This window comes from Saccopteryx leptura, chromosome 10 (genome assembly GCF_036850995.1).
Source record: "Saccopteryx leptura isolate mSacLep1 chromosome 10, mSacLep1_pri_phased_curated, whole genome shotgun sequence".
NCBI lineage: Eukaryota > Metazoa > Chordata > Mammalia > Chiroptera > Emballonuridae > Saccopteryx > Saccopteryx leptura.
In genome coordinates, this window is record NC_089512.1 from 14,812,881 (window position 1) to 14,836,785 (window position 23,905).

Here is a 23,905-nt window from a genome sequence, read left to right on the forward strand (position 1 = left end):
TAAATACCTATATATTTTAATATGTACTATATAATAACCTCATAATAACCTTCTGAGGTATCTGCTACTGTAAAATCAAGTCTCAGAGAGATTAAGTAACTTGTCAAAGTTCACACAACTCCTAAGTGATGGAGGTGGTATTCAAAGCGAAGCCAACGAATCTTGAGCATTACACTCCAGTGACTGCATCCTGCTCAGGCAGTGCGGGAAGGCGTCCAGAGGAGGTGGCTCTTGAACTGGATCTCAGGGGGTGACTAAGAATCCATGGGGCACCTAGGGAACAGGCGCCCCGGTAAGAGAAACCAGTACACACACCGGGGAGTGAAAAAGCACAGCATGTTTGGGTTCAGCAAGTAGTTCATTACAGCCTGAAGGGGATCCCTGGGGAAGAGGCTGTCAACACGGTCCAGAGTCAACCTGCGAAGGGCTACAGGCTGTGAAACGTCATGTTTTCGTCTTGGGGCCAATGGGTAACCATTGAGAAACAGCTGGATCAGGCAGCAGTCTGAGCAGACCTGTGCTTTAGAGATGCATGTGCAGCAGCCTCGCCAAGGGAGAACTGGAATGAGAGCCCAGAGAGGAGGGAGGAAGACAGGAAAGCACGTCAGCCCTCTGCCCAGGCTTTTCCCATCTCTGAGTCTCTGATCATCTCTCCATTAATTTCTAAGTGATGTCTTAACACTGGTGGCAAACAGATCTGAGATCTCTATGCAAACTGGGTCACACTTCCTGGATGAGGATGTCATTCTCAGAAAAGTTACACCTGGCTTATTTAACTGGTGGCACAATAACTCAAGCTAGCCAGTGAATGAGCCCAGCTCCTCCCTACAGTTCCAGGTAGTAGAAGCACTTCCTTTTTCCCTGCAGACATCTGTGGACAGTCTGAAAGGTGTCCCCACACCCTCCGTAGCCCAGGCCCTCTCTACTGAGCTGGGACGTCAGCACATTTATTTCTGTTCCAGCGATACTCCATTCCTTTGTTCTCTAAGCCTCCATCAAGATAGTCACTATTTTTACACTGTTGTATAACTATGGGAGACTATATTTTGAACTCAAATGCTTATTTATCTTATCTTGTACTTTTGTATTAGCTCTCTGCAGAGGCATATGCAAGAGTAGAAGAAATTCTCAGCCCCAATGTTAAACCTGAAAAAAACGATATACTGTACAAAATATGTTTGGGTAAGTTCCTTAAAAAAGAGTGGAGAGAGTCATAGGTTTTATCTTTCAGAGTCTCTCGCTGCAAAGTGGAGAGTAAGTCTGCCCTGCCAGATTGTAAAATGTCTTGATCTTCTCTTCTGCTTAAAACATGACCCAAAATTTACTTCTGAGAGAGGGATGGTACTATATTAAGCTTAACACTGCTTCACATTAAGGAGGCTGATCAAAATTTAAGGAGAGAATATGTCCAGAATAGACCCACACAAATGTAGCCAATTGATTTTTAATAAGGTTCAAAGGTAAAACAATAGAGAAAGAACGGTCTTTTCAGTAACTTATGTGGATACAACTGGATATTCATATGCAAAACAAATAAACCTCAATTTCTGTTCTTCAAAACATATCTTTAATATCTCAAACCCATCAGGATAGCTACTATAAAAAAGACAGAAGCTGACCAGGTCATGGAACAGTGGGCAAAGCAGTCAACCTGGGATGCTGAGGACCCAGGTTGGAAACCCCAAGGTTGCTGGCTTGAGTGTAGACTCTTCTGGCTTGAGCACAGGGTCACCAGCTTGACCATGAGATCACAGACATGACCCCATGGTCGCTGACTTGAGCCCAAGTTTGCTGGCTTGAGCAAGGGGTCACTGGCTTGGCTGGAGTCCCCTGGTCAAGGCACGTATGAGAAAGCAATCAATGAACAACTAAGGTGCCTCAACTACAAGCTGATGATTCTCATCTCTCTCCCTTCCTGTCTGTCTCTGTCTCTCTCTGTCTCTCTCTCTCTCTCTCGCTTAAAAAACAAAAATAAAAAAAGACAGAAAAGGCCCTGGCCGGTTGGCTCAGTGGTAGAGTGTCGGCCTGGTGTGCAGGAGTCCCGGGTTCGATTCCCGGCCAGAGCACACAGGAGAAGCACCCATCTGCTTCTCCACCCCTCCCCCTCTCCTTCCTCTCTGTCTCTCTCTTCCCCTCCCGCAGCCAAGGCTCCATTGGAGCAAAGTTGGCCCAGATGCTGAGGATGGCTCTATGGCCTCTGCCTCAGGCGCTAGAATGGCTCTGGTTACAACAGAGCAACGCCCCAGATGGGCAGAGCATCGCCCCCTGGTGGGCATGCCGGGTGGATCCTGGTTGGGCACATGTGGGAGTCTGTCTGACTGCCTCTCCATTTCCAGCTTCAGAAAAATACAAAAAAAAAAAAAAAAAAAGACAGAAAATAACAAGTATTATGGAGGATGTGGGGAAAGTGGACCCTTTGTATAGCTGGTGGGAAATGTAAAATGGTGCAACTGCTGTGGAATACAGTATGGGTGTTCCTCAAAAACTTAAACAGAGAGTTACCATATGCTGCAGCAATTCCACTCCTGAGCATAGTCCCAACAGAATTGCAAGTAGAGACTCAAACACTATTTGTACATCCATGTTCACAGCACTATTCACAATGGCTAAAACATGGAAGCAATGTAAGTTCCACTGAGGGATGAGTGAATACACACAAAGTGGTGTATTTTAGATAATACATTTATAAACATATATAAAATATGTATACACACACGCACTATACACACACATAAAATGTAGTATTATTCAACCTTAAAAAGAAAAGAAATTGCCCTGGCTGGTTGGCTCAGCGGTAGAGCGTCGGCCTGGCGTGCGGGGGACCCGGGTTCGATTCCCGGCCAGGGCACATAGGAGAAGCGCCCATTTGCTTCTCCACCCCCCCCCCTTTTCCTCTCTGTCTCTCTCTTCCCCTCCCGCAGCCAAGGCTCCATTGGAGCAAAGATGGCCCGGGAGCTGGGGATGGCTCCTTGGCCTCTGCCCCAGGCGCTAGAGTGGCTCTGGTCGCTGCAGAGCGATGCCCCGGAGGGGCAGAGCATCGCCCCCTGGTGGGCAGAGCATCGCCCCTGGTGGGCGTGCCGGGTGGATCCCGGTTGGGCGCATGCGGGAGTCTGTCTGACTGTCTCTCCCCGTTTCCAGCTTCAGAAAAATACAAAAATAAATAAATAAATAAATAAATAAGAAAAGAAATTCTGACATATGCCACATCAATTAACACTGAGGATATACTAAGTGAAATAAGCCAATCAGAAACACAAATACTGTATGATTTTGCTTATATGAGATACATACGGTGGTCAGAATCAGAAACAGAAAGTAGTTGCCAGAAGCTGGGTGGGGCGTGGGGGGAATGGGGAGTTATTATTTAATGAGTACAGAGTTTTAGTTTCACATGGTGAAAAAAGTACTGGTGATAGATGGTGGTGATCGTTGCACAGTTTTAATGTACGTAAAACCCCTGAACTGTACACTTAAAAATGGTTTAAAACCTGGAAAAATATTGCTAAGAGAATGAAAAGACAAACCACAGACTGTGAATAAATACTTTAAAAAAGTCAAGAGAAAACTTGCATCTAGAATATATATACACAAAGAACCTTCAAACTTAATAATAAGAAATGAAATGATTCAATTTTTTAAAAAACGGGCAATAATTTGAATAGATATTTCAGCAAAGAATTTAAATGGCAGACAACAACATTCAGCACTATCAGTCGTAAGGGAAATACATATTAAACCACAAGATAAGCACCAGATACCCGTTAGAATGGCTAAAATAAAAAAATTGACAATGCCAAATACCGACAAGGATACAGAGCAACTGCAACCATCATACATTGCTGGTGGATATAGGAAATGGTGCCCTCGCTTGGGAAAATGATTTGATAATTATTTATAAAGTTAAATACACACTTGCAAACAGTAGTCCATCCATACAGTTGAGTACTACTTAGCAACAGCAACAAACTGATTTATAAAACCCTCTGAATGAATTTCAGAAGCATTATAGTAAGTGAAAGAACCCAGACTCAAAAGGCTGCATACTGCATTAGTCCATTCATGTGACACTCAGTTAAAGGCAGAGAATGATGGAGAAAAGCACTCAGCACAGTCACTGCTGGGGGCTGAGTGGGGAGGGAGGCGAGCTGCAAAGGAGCACAGGTGATACTCTCTATCTGGACTGCGCTACATGACTGTGTCAAAACACACAGAACTTCGTAACCTTGGGTAACACCAAAAAAAGAATGCTTTTAATTGTATGCAAATTTACCTGAATAAAAAAAAAAAAATTAAAATTCCAGAAGAGAATTCAGGCCTATGGCAGTGAATCAGAGTATGCTGTAGAGCAGAAAAATTAATGCTCACCAGCAAGTGCTTATACACTTGACAGAGTTAATAGCTACTCAAATTATACACTTGTTTGATGACTGCTATGAAATGTATTTGTTCTAACCAAAACAAAAAATGATTATGTGAAGCCATTTCCTCAAAAGGAGGAAAGAAAATACGGCTCTGACTGAAATCTATGAAATTAAACTCAATGGTTTCTGACTTGAACATAAACGAGCCAAGTACTTAGAACAAATTTATGAAATGCTAAGCATGAAAGCTAACTCTTAATCAGAATGCAGAGGGAGACTGATATACAATTTAAAGTACAGTATGAATTCTTATTGGAATACTGACTTCTCTCCGGGACTAAAAGGCTACATTTATTCAAGCCATGTTGACAAGGCAGAGCGGTTTGTTCTTCAAGATACCTTGAAACACCGAAAGCTTAGGTTAAATACTCATTTTGAAAGGTAAGAATAGTATTAGTCATCAAATGTTAAGTCAGCTCTCTTCAGTTTTTAAAGTGCTTTAAGTACCAGGATTCTAAAACATTTTGGCAAATAGCCTTAACACAAATTATAATTACAAAGAAACCTTTCAGTTTTTAACTTGAAGCAGCTACTCAGAATCAAAATGAGCTATTACTTAGGTGATTACATAATCTTCAGCATCCATAAAGACCACTGTTTAGAGGCCCTGGTTTCAGAGAACTATGCCACCAGTGTTTTCAGTCTCGATCCCAAATACAAAACTGTTCACATCCCAACCCAGTGCTACAAGCAGTTCCTAAATCTTTGCTCCATTATGGTGATGTTATTTCAAAGGCACAAAGGCAAATATTTGCTTGATTTTATTTTAAATAAAGCATTAAATATGCATTCTCATTTTTAAAAACAAAGGAAAATGTACGTTAGAAAATTAAAAGAGAAGAAAACTATTAGACAGTAGGTTTTTCAAAAGAAAGGTCATTAAAAATACTGAACTTTAAATGTCTGATAAACCAAGATCTTAAATCTGGAAAATCAGTTCTAGGGTCTGTATTAATACCTTCAATATTACCCAAGAGAATCCTAATACTCCTCTCTGTTTTAGTAGCTATATGCTGCTGACCTTGGCACTATACATTACTATCAAAACAAGTGAGAAAAAAAAGTATACTTACATCTAGAGTCATTTGTGGCCAGAGTGTTTCCTGATCTCTGCCAACCCCTGGCTGAAAGGGCCCAGTGAACCCACTGGCATTGCCAGGTATCTCCTCTCGCCACCCCCAACACCATTAAAACAGAAAAGGCCACCTACCTCACTTCTGGGTATATATCTGAAGGAAATGAAATCATTATCTTGAGTAGATATCTGCACCCCCATATTTTTATTACAACACTATTTACAACAGCCAAGGCATGAAAGCAACCTAAGATGGTTGAATAAATAAAGACGGGACATACACACTCAATTCATAGAAACCCCAAATTCATAGAAAAAGAGATCAGATTTGTGGTTGCCAGAGTCAGGGGGTAGAAGATAGGGGAATTGGGTGGAGGTGGTCATAAAGTACATACTTCCAGGTATACAATAGCCCTGGCAGGATGACTCCGGAGATGTAGCATCAGCCCAGTGTGTGGCTGTCCCAGGTTCAATTCCCTGTTAGGGCATACAGGAGAAGCCACCATCTGCTTCTCTACCCCTTCCTCTCCCCCTTTTATGCCTCTTCCCCTCCCGCAGCCAGTGGCTCACTTGGTTCTAGCGTTGACCTGGGAGCTGACTGGTCTGAGCTCCGTCAGCCTCAGGTGCTAAAAATAGCTCAGTTGAGGCCCTGGCCTGTTGGCTCAGTGGTAGAGCGTCAGCCTGGCGTGCAGGAGTCCTGGGTTTGATTCTCGGCCAGGGCACACAGGAGAAGCGCCCATCTGCTTCTCCACCCCTCCCCCTCTCCTTCCTCTCTGTCTCTCTCTTCCCCTCCTGCAGCCAAAGCTCCATTGGAGCAAAGTTGGCCCGGGCGCTGAGGATGGCTCTGTGGCCTCTGCCTCAGGCGCTAGGATGGCTCTGGTTGCAACAGAGCGATGCCCCAGATGGGCAGAGCATCACCCCCTGGTGGGCATGCTGGGTGGATCCCGGTCGGGCGCATGCGGGAGTCTGTCTGCCTCCCCATTTCCAACTTCAGAAAAATACAAAAATAAAAATAAAAAAAATAGCTCAGTTGATTCAGCATGGACCCCAGACTGGGGTTGCTGGGTGGATCCCAGTTGGGACACATACAGGAGTCTGTCTCACCATTCCCCTCTTCTCACTTAAAAAAAATAATTCAGATTTCCTACAGTTTAGAAATGTTAGTTTTTTGCATAATTTACATGTCATCATTTAATATGTTATAGGTGCATTAATATAATAAATTCTAAGAATCTGAAATATATTATATTAAACAATCTCTTTTAAATATCCCCAATAAAAGCTGCAAAAAGATAGAAAAAAAAAAGTACTTGGGATGTAATGTACAACATGAGGACTATAGTCAATGATACTTACTATATGGTATATTTAAAAGTTGCTAAAAGAATAAATCCTGAAAGTTCTCATCATAAGGGTAAAAAAATTTTTTTGTAACTATATGAAGTATTTGGTGTTAACTAAACATACTGTGGTAATCATTTCACAATCCAGACATATTTCAAATCATTATGCTATAAAACAGGGGTCCCCAAACTACGGCCCACGGGCCGCATGCGGCCCCCTGAGGCCATTTATCCGGCCCTCACCGCACTTCCGGAAGGGGCACCTCTTTCATTGGTGGTCAGTGAGAGGAGCATAGTTCCCATTGAAATATTGGTCAGTTTGTTGATTTAAATTTACTTGTTCTTTATTTTAAATATTGTATTTGTTCCCGTTTTGTTTTTTACTTTAAAATAAGATATGTGCAGTGTGCATAGGGATTTGTTCATAGTTTTTTTTATAGTCCGGCCCTCCAATGGTCTGAGGGACAGTGAACTGGCCCCCTGTGTAAAAAGTTTGGGGACCCCTGCTATAAACCTTAAAGAGTATTGTATGTCAATTATATCTCAATAAAACAAATACCTTAGAATGAAACTGAAAGCTGTGTGGTCCCTCCTGAAATACAGTCCTGCCATTTCAAATGGGGTTTCCCTCTGAGAGACACCAGTCCAGCACCGTGTGGGGCAAGTTTCTGAGCCCACAGACTTAGTTCCAGGGAGCATAGCCTGGAACCAGTCTTTCCCAGTCACGGGCCAGAGGACCCTGTCTTGTGGTCAGGACTGCTGAACCCAAAGATAAGCTCCTTTGTGTTTGTCCCCTGAAGACATTTCTACTTACTTAAGTGAATTCTCTCTTCAGTGAGTAATAAAATGAAAGATAAGATATGGGTTTAAACATGCCTGCCAATCAAACAGAATATCAGATAAAAAAAAAATACATTTCAATCGGGATAATCATGAACTCTGATTGAAAATTTAGGTGTTAAGACCAAAATTTATGAATGCATTCTTTGAAGAAAGACCTGTGGTGGTGCAGTGGATAAAGTGTTGACCTGGAATGATGAAGATTGGTTAAACAACAGTTGTCACTGAAGCCCCACTGATCAAAGATGATTTCACATTGACTTCATTATCATTTCTCTTTTTAGGGGACGATCAGGATTTTCGAAGCACTAATTCAATTAGACTCTTCCATAGGTCACTAGCACAATGTTGAAATAAACCTTTACAATGACAACTTTACAACTCTGGTCTTCATTAAAATACTCACTTTAGATAGCTCTAAAAGTTCATCAGGGGACTTCCGCTTCCTGGAAGATGAAGCAGACAAACTTCTTCCTATTCTCCTCACTAAGTACAACTAAAGCATCCTTTACAAAGCAAACATTAAGGAGATTCTGCAAGGTGGAGAGAAGGCAGAGTAGCTGGGGACTTTGAGATCTGAAACAACATGGTGGTAATCGTGGGCTTTCTTTTTGCCTAATAGAGCCCAAACTTAGAGCTGAAGAGGCTCGATATAGAGAAAAACCAACAGCTGCAGACAAAGAGTCCTCTCAAAAGCCTACTCTTTGTAACCAAAGGAACAGATAAAAGATAGCAAGATGGAAAACGTCTAGACAATAACTGCTCTACTGCAGACTAACACCACACAAGCACATTCATGCTTATTATGGCCCTACCCCCACCCAAGCCAGAAAAACCCAATAGGGGCCTAGAATTCCATCCTCATCAGGGTGTAAGGAGGCACCCATCACTCCTGCTGAGTGGTATCAGAGAAGGCCAAGAACTTCATCCCTGACAGCTGGTTATGAGTCTTCTCCTATCCCACATGGTCAGTGCAGATCACACGGCCAGCTTGGACTTCTATCCCTGCCCAGCAATAACGAAGTGCTCCTCTTCTCCCAGCTGGGGTGATATCAGAGAAGGCACAGGCAGAGTCAGAGTTTTTACCACGTGAGAGCTGGAACTCCCTCCTTTGCCCAGCAGGATCTCAAAAGCGAGCCTAGACTTCTAGCTCTATCTGGTACAAACAAGGCAGGGCTGCCCCTTTCTAACAGGAGCAGTGTCAGAGACAACCAATTAAAACAGCAGGTTTAAACAAGATGCAGAGTTTCAATTGTAATTCAATTGCTATTCTAAGAATCTGAAAATCTCAAACCAAATAAAAGACAATTGACAGATGCCAACACCAAGATGACAGAGATGTTACACTTATCTGACCAAAATTTTAAAGCAGCTATGATGAAAGAAATTAGGAACACAATTAAAACAAATAAAGAAAACAGAAATACAAGATATAAAGATAAACTAAATGGAAAACTTAGAACCAAAAATAATACAAAAAGAAATTAAAAGTGCAGTGAGTGGGCTCAATAGCAGAGTAAAGAAGACTAGGATCAAATTAATGAACTTGAAGACAGAACAAGAGAAATTACCGTATTTCCCCATGTATAAGATACTCCCCATGTATAAGACGCACCTTAATTTCGGGGTCTGAAATTTGAAAAAAAAATGTACTACATAAAATTATTGAACTCAAGTTTATTCATCATAAAATTCATACAACTCCTCATCACTGTCAAAACTCCCATCCATTAGCTTGTCCTCATCTGCGTCTGATAGCGAATCACTGTCTTCAACAATGAGCATAAAAAAGCAAGAAATTCAAGTAAAAAAATTTACAACCACTGTATAAGAAGCACCCAGTGTTTAGACCCCAAATTTTTTGAAAGGGTGTATCTTATACATGGGGAAATACAGTATCTAATCTGAAGCAACAGAGAGAAAAGATGTTTTAAAGTTAGTGTTGATAAAGTGTGGAACCATAAAAAAGGACCTAACATTTGTGTCATCAGAGTCCCAGAAGAAGAGAAAGGGCAGCACTTAAAATGTACTTCAGGAGGCCCTGGCCGGTTGGCTCAGCGGTAGAGCGTCAGCCTGGCGTGTGGGGGACCCGGGTTCGATTCCCAGCCAGGGCACATAGGAGAAGCGCCCATTTGCTTCTCCCCCCCCCCTCCTTCCTCTCTGTCTCTCTCTTCCCCTCCCGCAGCCAAGGCTCCATTGGAGCAAAGAAGGCCCCGGCGCTAGGGATGGCTCCTTGGCCTCTGCCCCAGGCGCTAGAGTGGCTCTGGTTGCGGCAGAGCGACGCCCCAGAGGGGCAGAGCATCGCCCCCTGGTGGGCAGAGCATCGCCCCTGGTGGGCGTGCCAGGTGGATCCCGGTAGGGCGCATGCGGGAGTCTGTCTGTCTCTCCCCATTTCCAGCTTCAGAAAAATACAAAAAAAAAAAAAAAAAAAAAAAGTACTTCAGGAAATAATGGCTGAAAACTCCCCAAATTTGGCAAGAGACATAACCCTACAAATTCAAGAAGGTGAGTGAGCCACAAACAGGATAAACACAAAGAATCCACAACAAAATATAACTAAATTTCCAAAAACTAAAGATGGTAATGTCATTCTGGAAGACAGTTTGGTAGTTTCTTAGAAAACTAAAATATTCTTACCATACAATACAACAATGGTGCCCCTTGGTTTTTACCCAAGTGAGTTGAAAATTTAGATTTATGGAAAAACCTACATAAAAATGTTTATAGCAGCTATACTCAAAATTGCTAAAACTTGGAAGCAACCAAGGTGTCCTTCAGTGGGTGAATGCACACACTGTAGTGTATGGAGACAATGAAATACTTATTATTCAGCACTAAAAAGAAATGAGCTATCAAGCCATGAAGAGACATAGAGGAAATTTAAATGCATATTAGTAAGTTAAAAAGCCAATCTGAAAAGGCTACATACTTTATAATTCCAACCATGTGACATTCTGGAAAAGGTAAAACTACTGAGGTTAAAAAAATCAGTGGTTGCCAAGGGTTGGGGGAGGAAGGGAGGAACGAGTAAGCAGAACACAGAGGATTTTTAGGACAGTGGAACTATTCTGTATGATACAGTAATGATGGATAATGTCAATATACATTTGTCAAAACCTGTAGAGTGTACAACATCAAGAGTGAACCCTCATGTAAACTGTGGATTTGGGGTGATAATGATGTGTCAGTGTAGGTTTATTGATTGTAATAAGTGTACCACTCTGGCGCAGGATATTAATAATATTAATAGTGGGGGAGAGCCTGTGTGTGTGTGTGTCAACATTATATGGGAACTCTCTCAATCTTCTGCTCAATTTTGCTGTGAGTCTTACTTACACTGCTCCAAAAATAAAGCTCTTAAAAATACCATGAACTGGATAAAAATGAAAATATAACACAACACAATTTGTAGGACGTTGCAAAAGCAGCGCTAAGAGAAAAATCTGCAGCACTAAATAATATACATTAGGAAAGAGGAAAAGTCTCAAATCAATAATCTAAGCTTCCGTCCAAGAACCTAAAAAAAGAGCAAAATAAACCCAAATCAAGCAGAGAGATGGAAAGAATAAAATAACAGAGATTATTGAAGTTGAAAACATAAAAGCAATAGAAAAAAATCAATGAAATGTAGAGTTGGTTCCTTGTAAAGATCAAGAAAATTGGAAAATCCTCCAGCAAGACTGACAAAAATTAAGATGGAAGACACAAATTAATTATATCAAGAATAAAACAGGGATTATCACTTCAGACCCCACAGACATCAAACAGGTAACAAGGGAATATAGTACTATGAACAATTATATACCCAAATTTGACAATTTAGATAAAATCTTAAAAAACAAAACTGTAACAAGTTATCCGATAGGAAAGAGATACTTTGAAGAGCTCTATAACTATTAAGGAAAATAAAATTTTGGTTAAAAACTCCCTCAAAGAGATTGATTTCACTAAATAATAATCTTGTCCAGAAAAAAGAGAACACACTTGCCAATTTATTTTATGAAGCTGATATTAAACCAGATAAAGACAATAAAAAAACAATAAAAAAAAACTATAGGCCAATATCACTCATGAATACACACATAAAAATCCTTAACAAAATATTAGCAAATAGGCCCTGGCTGCTTGGCTTAGCGGTAGAGCATCCACCTGTTCTGTGGAAGTCCTTGGTTTGATACCTGGTCAGGGCACACAGGAGAGGCGACCATCTGCTCCTCCACCTCCCCCTAACCTACTCACTCTCTCTGTCTCTTCCCCTCCTGCAGCCATGGCTCAATTGGCCCCAGGCACTGACGTCTGGCCCCAGATGGGGGTTGCCCAGTGAATCCCGGTTGGGGATTGCCCAGTGGATCCCAGTTGGGGCGCACGTGGGAATCTGTCTCACTATCTTGCCTTCTCTCACTTAAGAAATAATAAAAAAAAAACCCAGCCCTGGCCGGTTGGCTCAGCGGTAGAGCGTCGGCCTAGCGTGCGGAGGACCCGGGTTTGATTCCCGGCCAGGGCACACAGGAGAAGCGCCCATTTGCTTCTCCACCCCTCCGCCGCGCTTTCCTCTCTGTCTCTCTCTTCCCCTGCCGCAGCCAAGGCTCCATTGGAGCAAAGATGGCCCGGGCGCTGGGGATGGCTCTGTGGCCTCTGCCTCAGGCGCTAGAGTGGCTCTGGTCGCAACATGGCGACGCCCAGGATGGGCAGAGCGTCGCCCCTGGTGGGCGTGCCGGGTGGATCCCGGGGGGCGCATGCGGGAGTCTGTCTGACTGTCTCTCCCTGTTTCCAGCTTCAGAAAAAACAAAACAAAAAAAACAAAAACAAACCCAATCAAATAGAACAGCTAATACAATTTTGGAAAAGAACAGAAGTTGGGGGACTCAGTCTGTCCTATTTCAAGACTTAGTACATATTTAGTTAAGTAATCAAGAGCGCATGGTGTAGCAGAAGTATAGACATGAAGATCAGTGGAACCAAAATAAAAACCCAGAAAGAGACCTATGCAAATACGCTGAACTGATTTTTGACAGAAAAAAAAAAAAAAATCAAAACAAAGATGACAGATTTTCCAACAAATGTGCCTGACGTGATTAGAACCCATAGGCAAAAAATTTAACCTAAGCTTCTCACCTTATAAAAAAAATTAACTCAGAACGGATTCTGGTTTCAAATATAAAATGTGAAACTACAAGTTCTTTTAGAAAGAATAAGACAAAAATCTTTGCACTCTAGTGCTAAAGAGTTCTTAGACTTGCCTGACCAGGCGGTGTCACAGAGCATCGAACTGGTATGCAGAGGACCCGGGTTTGAAACCCCAAGGTCACTGGCTTGAGTGCGGGCTCCTCTGGTTTTAGCAAGGCTCACCAGCTTGAGCCCAAGGTCGCTGGCCTGAGCAAAGGGTCACTCGGTCTGCTGTAGCTCCCCCCCCCCAGCCCCGCATCAAGGCACATATGAAAAAGCAATTGAACAACTAAAGTGCTGCAACAAAGAATTGATGCTTCTCATCTCTCTCTCTCTCTCTTCCTGTCTGTCTGTCTCTATCTGTCCCCCTCTCTGTCTCTCTCTGTCATACACACACAAAAAAGAGTTCTTAGACTTGACACCAAAAGCACAATCAATAAAACGAAAAACTGATATACTGCACATCAAAATAAAAACTTTTTCTCTGCAAAGGGGCCTGTTAGGAGAATGGAAAGACAAGCTACAAATGAGGAGAAAATATTTGCAAACCACTTATCTGACAAAGGACTAATATCTAGAATATATAAAGAATTCTCAAAACTCAACAGTAAAAACAAGAAATTCAAAACACAAGCAAAAGATACAAAGGGACATCTCACCAAAGATACACAGCACATAAAAAGATGTTCAATATCATTAGCCATCGGGGAAATGCAAATTAAAAACATAACGAGACACCACCACACACTCAGAATGGCTAATATAAAAATTAGTGACAACATCGAATGCTGGGGAGGTTGCAGAGAAACTGGATGACTCACATATTGTTGGTGAGAATGTAAAATAGTACATTTAGTCAGGAAAACAGTTTGGCAATGTCTTCAAAAAGCAAATACACAACTACCATATGACCCAGCAACTGCATGTCTGGGTATTTATCCCAGAGAACTAAAACTTGGGTTTACACAAAACCTGTACACTGATATTTATAGCAGCTTTACTCATAATAGCCCAAACCCCAAAACAACCCAAATATTCGACAGAGTGAACGCTTAAACAAACAGTGGTATATCCATGTCATGGAATGCTATTCAGCAATAAAAAAGAACAAACTACTAATGGAAACAACAACCTGGGTGAAAATCCAGAGAATTATGCTGAAGGAAAAAAGGCAATTCCAAAAGGTCACATATTGGATTCCCTTTATATACATTCTTTTTTTTTTTTTTTTTTTGGTATTTTTCCAGAGCTGGAAATGGGGAGGCAGTCAGACAGACTCCCACATGCGCCCGACCAGGATCCACCCGGCATGCCCACCAGGGGGTGATGCTCTGCCCATCTGGGGCATTGCTCCATTGCAACCAGAGCCACTCTAGCGCCTGAGACAGAGGCCATGGAGCCATCCTCAGCGCCCGGGCCAACTTTGCTCCAATGGAGCCTTGGCTGCGGCAGAGGAAGAGAGAGACAGAGAGGAAGGAAAGGAGGAGGGGTGGAGAAGCAGATGGGCTCTTCTCCCGTGTGCCCTGGCCAGGAATTGAACCCGGGACTCCTGCACGCCAGGCCGACGCTCTACCCGCTCTACCACTAAGCAAACTGGCCAGGGCTAATTACATTCTTAAAATGACAAAGTTTTAGAAATGAAGAACAAGACTAGTGGTTGCCAATGGGCTAAGGAGGGGGTAGGGATGGGAGAGAAGTAGGTGTGGCTATACAAGGGCATCATGAAGGACCTTCCTGGTGATGGAATTTTTCTGTATGGTGACTATACCAATGTCAACATCCTGATTTTGCACTACAGTTTTGCAAGATGTTAACATGGGGGGAAGCTGGTAGAGGGGACAGGGAATCTCTGTACAATTTCTTACAACTTGCATATAAATCTGCAGTGACCCCTAAATAAAAAGTTTAATTTAAAAAAGTTAATCAAACTAAATCTACTTCAAATCTCTTCTGGCATCTGAAAGAACTATTGCTTCCAAGATTCTTTTCCTTGCTGTAATTTTGTTAGCAGCCCAAAGGTTAAAGGTTTCTGAGTGCTGCAAACATTTGGGAGAAATCTACCTAACACCATGGGCCAAAATAGCTGCCAAAACAAACTTGCCTGCAGAAATCTCATTAAGGGACATGCATTAACTTACAAAATAACCATTTAGCTAAAGTTGACATGTTCTTGTTAATACTGCGTTTTAATTGAGAGTTTTTTTCATTATTGTTCAATTCCCTTAAATTATTTATTTCCTTCCAAACAGCTATTGGCAATTTCTTCTCTGTTTTAGTTTAAAAAAAAATCATCTCTAAAACATGAGCACATTGTCATTAATACTTAAACCAAAGTTCCCTCACTTCCCATCCCAGTCTTCTCCCCAGAGAAAATCACTATTGTCGGTTTGAAGTATTTCTTTCTAGATTTTTTGGTGTGTATTTCTAGATATATGTACAGTTCTCTGTGTGTCTTTTTACAAAGATAGACTCATACTATATATAGTTTTTCAAATTTCTCCCTTCCCCTTTAAAAAGTCTTGGAAATTTACATGTCAGTATAATTAGATAAGATTTAATTCATTCGTTCCATTGCCTTGCTGTAGTCTACGGTATTGATGTCCTATAGCAGGGGTCCCCAAACTTTTTTTCACGGGGGGGGGCCAGTTCACTGTCCCTCAGACCGTTGGAGGGCCAGACTATAAAAAAAACTATGAACAAATCCCTATGCACACTGCACATATCTTATTTTAAAGTAAAAAAACAAAACGGGAACAAATACAATATTTAAAATAAAGAACAAGTAAATTTAAATCAACAAACTGACCAGTATTTCAATGGGAACTATGCTCCTCTCGCTGACCACCAATGAAAGAGGTGCCCCTTCCGGAAGTGCGGCGGGGCCGGATAAATGGCCTCAAGGGGCCGCATGCGGCCCGCAGACCGTAGTTTGCGGACCCCTGTCCTACAGTCTAATGGTTTGCCTGGTGACATGGAAGAATTTTTGCTATTGCAAGCCGTGTAGTCACCAGTGAAAATCCTTGTACGTGTTCTTTGAGCACATATGAGGATATTTCTGTAGGAGAGAAACCCAGAAGTAGCACTGGGGCTTTGAAGGTATGGCCAACGTTGTTGATTGGCTGAACCACCACCGTTCCCACTCATTTCCAGTCATCTCTCCTCCTCCCACGACAAGGGCTAAAGCAGGAAACTCACTTTGCTTACAGATAGGGTGGCCACCTGACCCAGTTCTGGCCAATTACATATCAGCAAAAGTATGCTAAGTGGTCCCTAGGAATGTTTTTGCTTTCCAGGTAAAAGGGATAGACATGACAGGCACTGTCCCTTTTTCCTGCCTTGAAGGTGGTTGTGTTGTTAGGAGGGGTGGCAGCCCCATTGCAACCTGAAGGAAAGCCAAGAGAATCACGATGATGTCGGCCCTGACCAATGAGCTGCCGAATCCAAGCCCAACGATAGCCTCCCTGCAGACTGCGCATTATGGGAGAAGAATGAAGTCTCATACTCGTATAAGTGCAGTATAAGTCTGGTTTTCTGCTACTTCTAGGTCCAGTACTAAATTACTGTCTAAAATGTCTGTACTCACTTTATTCTCTCATAAAAATCTTCAAGAGTATCCATTTCCTAAAATTTTCATTTACTTTGGATGTTGTCAAGTCATTTGAATGTTTAACCAAGATGACGCACGAAAATGTTTCATATGAAGTAAAGCATCTCTTCATACATTTATTGGACATTCGGACTTCCTTTTCTAGGACTTTCTTGTTTATATACCTTGATCACTATTCTACTGCATTGTTTGACTTTTTCTTATTGATTTGTAAGAATCAATTTCCAGATAGCAAAGCAGACTGAACTAAACTCATGGGGAAATTTGCCTCTACATCTTGATACCATCAGTCAAATCAAACACAACGTAGAAATAAATCTTCCACGACAGGCCAGGCTGACAGTGACAATCGTGATAGTCATCTCTGAGTGGTGCACCACCACATAACAACGTGTCAGGAAGTAATTGTATTTGCACAGAACACTACAGTCCATGCTTAGCACTTAATTTGCAAATCCACAGCTAAAGCAAGGCTTATGAAACAGTGACACACGAGTGAACCAGGCAGAGTCCTTGATGTACAACATCTTATTTAATCCTCATATCAAACCCAACAGGCAGTCACTGTTACTCTTATTTACAGAATAAATGGTGAAAGTAAACTTTAAAAACTAAGTTTCTTTCCTACCACCTAAACTTTTAACATTCCAGGCCCCATATTTAAAAACAAAATAATAATTGTTTACCTAAAATTAAAATCATGTAGAAAACCTTGTGCCTTATCTCAATACATCAACATGCTTAAGTCTGGAGCACTGCTAAACCTGTTTAGTGGTTTATGAATCTGAAGAAACTGTTCCAAAGTTGGGCTCCCAAGTTTATTGCCACACTCTAGTAAATCAAAATTATTCCCACTTTATAAAGTGAAAAATTCAACCGAGTAGGATTTTAATGCTTCAGCAAGAAGAAGCCACTAACTAGCTAGCACCCGACTCCAAGAGCAAGGAGGTCAAGAATTCCTGTAATCAGTTAACAATCAACCAGTCTGACACTAGAAAACAAACAAAATGAGCTGTTAAAGATGATAAAAGACTGTGGTGAAAAGCAAAGTAAACAAGTAGAATAGAACGTGCACCATCCTGAGTATTTGGACGGGGTTTGGATTTTGGCTACAGTAACTACTTTACAAAGCCTGGCAGCTAGAGGAAAAGAGAAAACTGGGGAGGCTGCCCCTGGAGTCAGGTGTGGGGCAGCCGCGGGGCTGAGGCCCGGACAAAGATTTCCTTGCTTTACGTCACACGTCACACCTCTCCTCACCGAGCTGTGGAGCCTCTCTCTGGCAAGGCATCACATAAAGCGCTCAATCCACAGGGGGTGAGGGGCACAGGCATCAAACCTCCCTGATGCCTTCTCCTAAATCCTCCGAGAGGGGACACACCCAGCCCAGAGCCTGCAGCCTCCAGCCAGGGGACACCCCAAGAACTGACAGTCCTTAGGGCAGGAAGACCACACCACCTAGGTGCTGGCCTGCTTGGTCCCCAGATTGACGGGGAGTTCACCTGAAGCACCCCCTTGTAGAATATTTTCGCCAGTTTGAGAGGCACAGAAGAATGTCTGGGGGAGTATAAATTCTCATTTGCGGAAAAAGAAAACAAGTCTGCAGACACAATGTTTACAGTCTACAATAGTGCAAATGGGTTGACAGATTCCCAATCAGAGGGCACCTCTGGTGGTTTCCTGCCTTTTCCAGGTGGGCTAGCCCAGTCGTCTCAGTTTGGGGAGAGGCAGTGGATTGGTGCCCCAGAAGAGCTGTACGCCTAGCACAGCAAGAGTGATAACACACAGAAAGAAATCTCTTTCACCAAGTCAGCTGTGGCCAGGCCAAGCCTGCCGAGGGATCCTGGTGGGCTGCTGTGTCCCCCATCCAGGTGTTTGCTGGGACACAGCAGTAAGAAAGTGAGGCGAGCTTTAGCCACCAAAACAAAAGGCAGACTCCTTGGCCCTTCAAACCAGTCCGTCCAAGTCTCAGGACAGATCATTAGAGGAACAGTAAGAAGGGCACATGAGAGAGGAGACACCAAGTCTCCTCGAGGGGCACAGACAGAAAGAAAAAGAGGAAGAAGGAAACAGAGGCAATGATGGGGCCAAAATGTGCCAAAATCACACCAGGTGCTGTGGCACGGTGTTGGCTCTCTGGGAAAGGACACACTGGGCACCCTAAGAGCTCCCTGAGTGCCTGCTAGAGCTGGGCCCTAAATGGACCCAGGGACAACCAGGCCTTGCAGGTCTGGTGTCACTGAGGCTGCAAAGAGCAGAGTAGGGGGAGTAGCTTAGCACTGTCCATTGCACCCCCTCCCCCAACCAGTACTTGCACAACCAACTATACAGTCTCACAGTCTGGTGGATACATCCGGCACAGGCAGGCACACACCTCTGCACACATAGCCTTCATGTGTATAAGTGCAGGCACACACACTCCCCATGCACGGACACAATGTATTCAACCAGCCAGTTGAGTCATATGGGAACACAACCACACAAACTCCATCAGGAGTGAGCACACATACAACATCTCTCTGCAGGCAAAGGTGTCTGTCCCTGTCTGTCTCTCTCTCATTCACTCACATACACCCCCCCCCCCAATCTTAGGCACAAACAAACCTCTACATAAGCTACATACACAAATTCACAGCCGCTTAGGAAAACATGCACTCAGAGTCTCTGTCAGGTGCACACCCATCCTCACAATCTCTCAGTTGGACTGTGCACACACAAGTTGGTGCGCACACACTCATAATCCATCAGGCACATCCATACACTCACAACCTCTGTCTCGTGCACATACAAAACCTGCCAGGGCACACGTTCTCACAACTTCTTTGTCGGCGTGCGCGCGAACACAAACTCAGAGCCGGCCAGGGTCACCCCGCACACTCACAACCTCCCGCTGAGCTGCACACACAGCCTCACACGTTCCCCACAGGCGCAGGCACGCTCGGCCTATCTCCGCCGGCACACGCACACGCACAGCCTCCCCCGCGGGCGCACCCGCACCCCCGCACCCTCGCGGCGGGGCACACCCCTCCCCCAGGCCGCGCCCGCGCCGGACAGCAAACTCCGGCGGCGCGGGCTGTGCACACGCCCCCGGCCCGCAGCCGCCCGCGCCCCTCCTCACCTTTCTCGCCAGCGCCCCGCGCCCGGCCCTCGTCCTCCTTGGGGTTGGTCACCTGGGTGATGATGGCCGGGCCGTCCATGGGTGCGCGGCGCGGCGGCCGCCCACCGGCCCGGCCCCCCGCCTGCCAGGCGAGCGGGGGCGCGGCGCGGGGGGCGCGCGGGGCCGCGGGCCGGGGGGGCGCTCGCCGCCGCCGCCTGGGCGCGCCCGCCGCCCGGCCCCGCGCTCTGGGAGAGGCGGCTCGCGCCCGTGCCCCCGCACCCGCTCCCGCCGCCGCCGCCGCCGCTGGGCTGGAGCGGCCGCCGCCTCGTCACCATGAACCCCGGAGCCGCGCCCGGGAGAGCCGCGCACCGGGAGGCAGAGGGGAGGCCGGGCGCCGCGGGAAGCGGGAGCGGGCGAGGGGGAAGGAACGAACGCGGAGCGAGGGCGGGAGAGAGGGAGGGAAGAAGGGAGGGAGCGAGGGAAAGAAGGAGGGCGGGCAGGTGGGTGTGTCCCGGCCCAGGGACCGGCCTCCGCCGCCGCCGCCGCCGCCGGCTCTGCCGCCAGCCCCGGGGGGGAGAGGGGTGCGGGGTGAGATCCAGGCGAGAAGTGTGGGGTGGGAGGGGCGCGCGCGTGGGAGGTCCCGGCCCCAGGAGTGAGGTGAAGGGTTGGGGTGTAGGGGAGTCCAGAGGGGTTCTGGCGGTAATGTGAGGGCCCTGGGGCGTGTGGGAGTCCGGGGGCCGGGAAAATGAGTGTGGTGAGGGGCCCGAGGTGTGAGGGATGTGGGAGGAATCTGGCAGACGCGTGGGGGAGAGGCGTGTGGGGATTAGCAGGGCCGTGGGTGCGCGGTAAGGTACAGAGGGAGGGGTTCGCGGTGCGGGGACCCGGGGGTCCAGGATGGATAGCATGGCTGCGGGACTGAGGATGGGCGGTGGGAAGCGGCAGGAGGAGTGTGGGGTACAGTGTGGGATGGGCGTGGGGTCCCGTGAGGGTGTTTTGAGAGAGATGCTGGGTGAGGGGCGTCCGGCGCTGGAACCCCGGATCCGGACCTGGGCGGAAGGGCCCGAGTGTGCGGATGTAGAGGATGCTAAGGACTGGTCCCTTACAACGAGGCGGTCCGCCGACCGGTCCCGGGCGCCGGTGTGAGGCAGAACCCTGGGTGGCGGGAAGGTTCAATGGAGGTCCGGGGACTAGGGGCCCGCGAGTGAGCGGGGAATCAGGAGGGGGCGTCTGCGGACGGGGCTAGAGGCTTCAGACGTGCAGTGCCGGCGGAGCCCGCATCAGCTTTGTGACCGAGAGCCCGCGTGCCGGGTCCTCGTGGGCCAACCTCCTGGCACGTGCTGGTGTCGCCTTCGAGGGTGGCCTGGGCAATGAGAATTTCCGGGTGCTCTGCAGAGAAGCGGTCGGGGCAGCCGATCGAGGGCTGAGGGGAGGAAGGGGCCTGTGGCGGGCCGAGCTGGGTACGATCTGTGCTTCTGAAGGGCCGCCAGCGACTGTCAAGCCTGGGACGACGGCCAGAGCGCGAGCATGACGGGAAAGTGCCCCTTCAGCCTCGCCGAACCGGAGCCCTTCCGTGCCCGCGCCTTCGTGTTCCAACTTGGAAGCCACACAGGCAGCTTTGTAAATCAGGGGGCGGGGGCAGTGCCGCAGGGGGGCGGGGCTGGGGGCAGGGCAGGAGCGCTCGGGCGCGCTCTCCACCAATCAGGAGGACTTGGGAGGGCCTGCGTACGTAGTGGGCAAGGCAGAGTGGGCGGGCTGCAGCGCAGAGCGCTCTGCCGCGGGGCGTTGTGTTGCGCGCGCACTTTAGGCCTTGTAGGCTCGTCCAGGCTTGTGCTTGAAAGGAGGTGACGCCAATGGGACCTTTCTCCTGCACATACCCTGGGGCATGGATCTGGTTGCAGTCAGGTCGAGTGCTCACAGGAGAACCAGCGAGCCTTTCCAGAAATGTTTTGTACACGTTAGGAAGCGCTTGTGGCGAAGGGCAGCGGGCAGACCTCTCTGGTTTCCGCACCAGGTGGAGCCCAGTGAGGGTGCCCGTGGGAGAGAGAGCCCTGGGACAGGACTCCTGTGGCTGAGGCAGGTGGGGGAGCGCTTCAGGGGAGCTGCTCTACAAGGTAGCTAGGCAAGCAGTGGGTGCTTTGCCCCCAAAGCCAGACCTCAAGTGACATCCTGGCTCTGTGTGTATGTGGGTGGGTCTTGGTGTAATTTGCTTTGGTGTATGCGCTCACAGTGAATTGCTTGCTCTTTGAACTGCACCTTGGGGATCCCAGTGAATTGCCTGGGGCCGCTGAGCCAGGAAGGTCGAAGTGAAGTGCTCCTTTGGTTAGGAAGGCAAGCCCCCGCTTAAGAACGCGGGGCTCTAGCAACCCTCCCAAGTACAGACCAGATTAGGGACCCGTGACACCCGGGAAGGTCCTTGTCCCTACTTCACATTTGTTACGAGTTGGGTATGGTTGGCCCAGAGCCTAGTGAATTACAACGTTCTCTGAATTCAATTAAAAAAAACAAAAACAAAAAAACACCTCACTGAATTCTAAGGGGTCAGAGAGGGATTTTCCAGGGTCAGCTGTGTGGGGAGATACGGTTCCTCATACAGTTCTTAGTGTATAACCCCCGAGGTCAGCATCCCTGCTCTGGCTGGTGCAGCACCCCATTCGCCAGGGCAAGGAGATGGGAACATTTGAACTCCTGCCTGAGGCCAGATTTCTTTTGAGTGGAGAACTTTCAGAGATTTTGCTCACTTAGCTGAGGCTGGGAAGGAGCTCAGAGCTCAGGGTACACAGCCAAAGGAAGTGGTTTGCATACACAGATTCTTGACTGTCAGGCCTTACCTCTAACAATGACTACCCAGGGCCCTCCAGTAACAATTTTCCCTTACCTGCATCTGTTACCATCCTCGGCTTCCTGAGATCACCTTCAAAAAAGAAAACCTGCCTGACCAGGTGGTGGCGCAGTGGATAGAGTGTCGGACTGGGATGTGGAAGACCCGGGTTCGAGACCCCGAGGTTGCCAGCTTGAGCGTGGGCTCATCTGGTTTGAGCAAAGCTCACCAGCTTGAACCCAAGGTCACTGGCTTGAGCAAGGGGTTACTCAGTCTGCTGTAGCCCTGCAGTCAAGGCACATATGAGAAAGCAACCAATGAACAACTAAGGTGTCGCAACGAAAAACTGATGATTGATGCTTCTCACCTCTCTTCATTGCTGTCTGTCCCTATCTATCCCTCTCTCTGACTCTCTCTGTCTCTGTAAAAAAAAAAAAAAAAAAAAAAAAAAAAAGAAAGAAAGAAAACCTACCTTCACCCAAGTGTTTGTCTCAGGATCAAGCAAGAAGACAGCTTGCTATCTTGTAAGTCCTTCTTCCCCACCATATTCTGTTCTTTAAAGTTTCCATTTTTTATTTATTTCATAAATAAAAATCAAAGAAAAAATTCACCCACAGCCCTATCCTTAAATCAATCTGTTTCCCTCCATTTCTCCCTGTCCTTGCCTAGATGTTGACATAATTTTTATGTAGCTATAAAAGAAATGGTTAAAAAGACAAGATGAACCCTGGCCAGATAGCTCAGTTGACTGGAGCGTTATCCCAAAGCTCAGACGTTGCTGGTTCGATCCCTGATCAGGGCACATGCAGGAACAGCTCAAGGTACCTGTCTCTCTCTCTCCCTCCCTTCCTCTCTCACTGAAATCAACAAATAAACATTAAAAAAAAATTACAAGGTATTTTCCAACGTGGTATCATAATCATTATAACTATCATTAAAATGACTGCATAATACCTCACTGAATGAGTCATAGATAAGATAGTATCTTGGTTTTACAGATGAAGGAAAGATGCAAGAATTACTATTGGAATAACTGATTAGCCATATTTACCTCAGATAGATCAAACAATTAAATATGCAAAGTTGATAAGTAAATATATCAGAACAAATACGAGTACATGCTTTTTTTTTTTTTTATCTTGGATGGGAAAGAACTAAGAATGACAAGAACTCCAGAAATTACAAAGGCTAGGATTGATTAGTCTGGCTACATTTGTTCATTAAACATTTACCGAGTGCCCACTATGTGCAGGGTTCTGTTCTAGACACAGGATCTTAGAGTTTTCTGGAAGGAGGTTTCAGGAGCTGGGTTATCATACTCTCAGGTGAGAGTTATACTAGGGTTATCCTGGGCACCTTAAGCTCCCAGGCACTCTGGGCTCCCTGGGAATGAAAGCAAAGCAGACCCAGTGACCTGAGGAGAGGTCTCAACCACTGGAGACCCAAGCACATCAAACCTCAGAGAGGGATTCCAGAAACAGTAAAAGGGTTCTAAGGGGATCGGGACGGAGCACCAAAATGTCTGAGTCACATTTCTCAAA

At 45.9% G+C, this 23,905-nt stretch overlaps 1 protein-coding gene across 2 annotated transcripts in view; it reads right to left on the minus strand.

Annotated features, from left to right (window-relative positions):
• CTDSPL (CTD small phosphatase like) overlaps positions 1 to 19,995 on the minus strand; it is a 128,677-nt gene extending 108,682 nt beyond the window's left edge. For both annotated transcript variants that reach the window (XM_066350388.1, XM_066350386.1), the window contains exon 1: positions 19,568 to 19,995. In XM_066350388.1, coding sequence (XP_066206485.1) covers positions 19,568 to 19,646 — 79 coding nt within the window. In that variant the 5' untranslated portion in view covers positions 19,647 to 19,995. The remainder of the gene's footprint in view (positions 1 to 19,567) is intronic.
• Between the last annotated feature and the right edge of the window lie 3,910 nt (positions 19,996 to 23,905).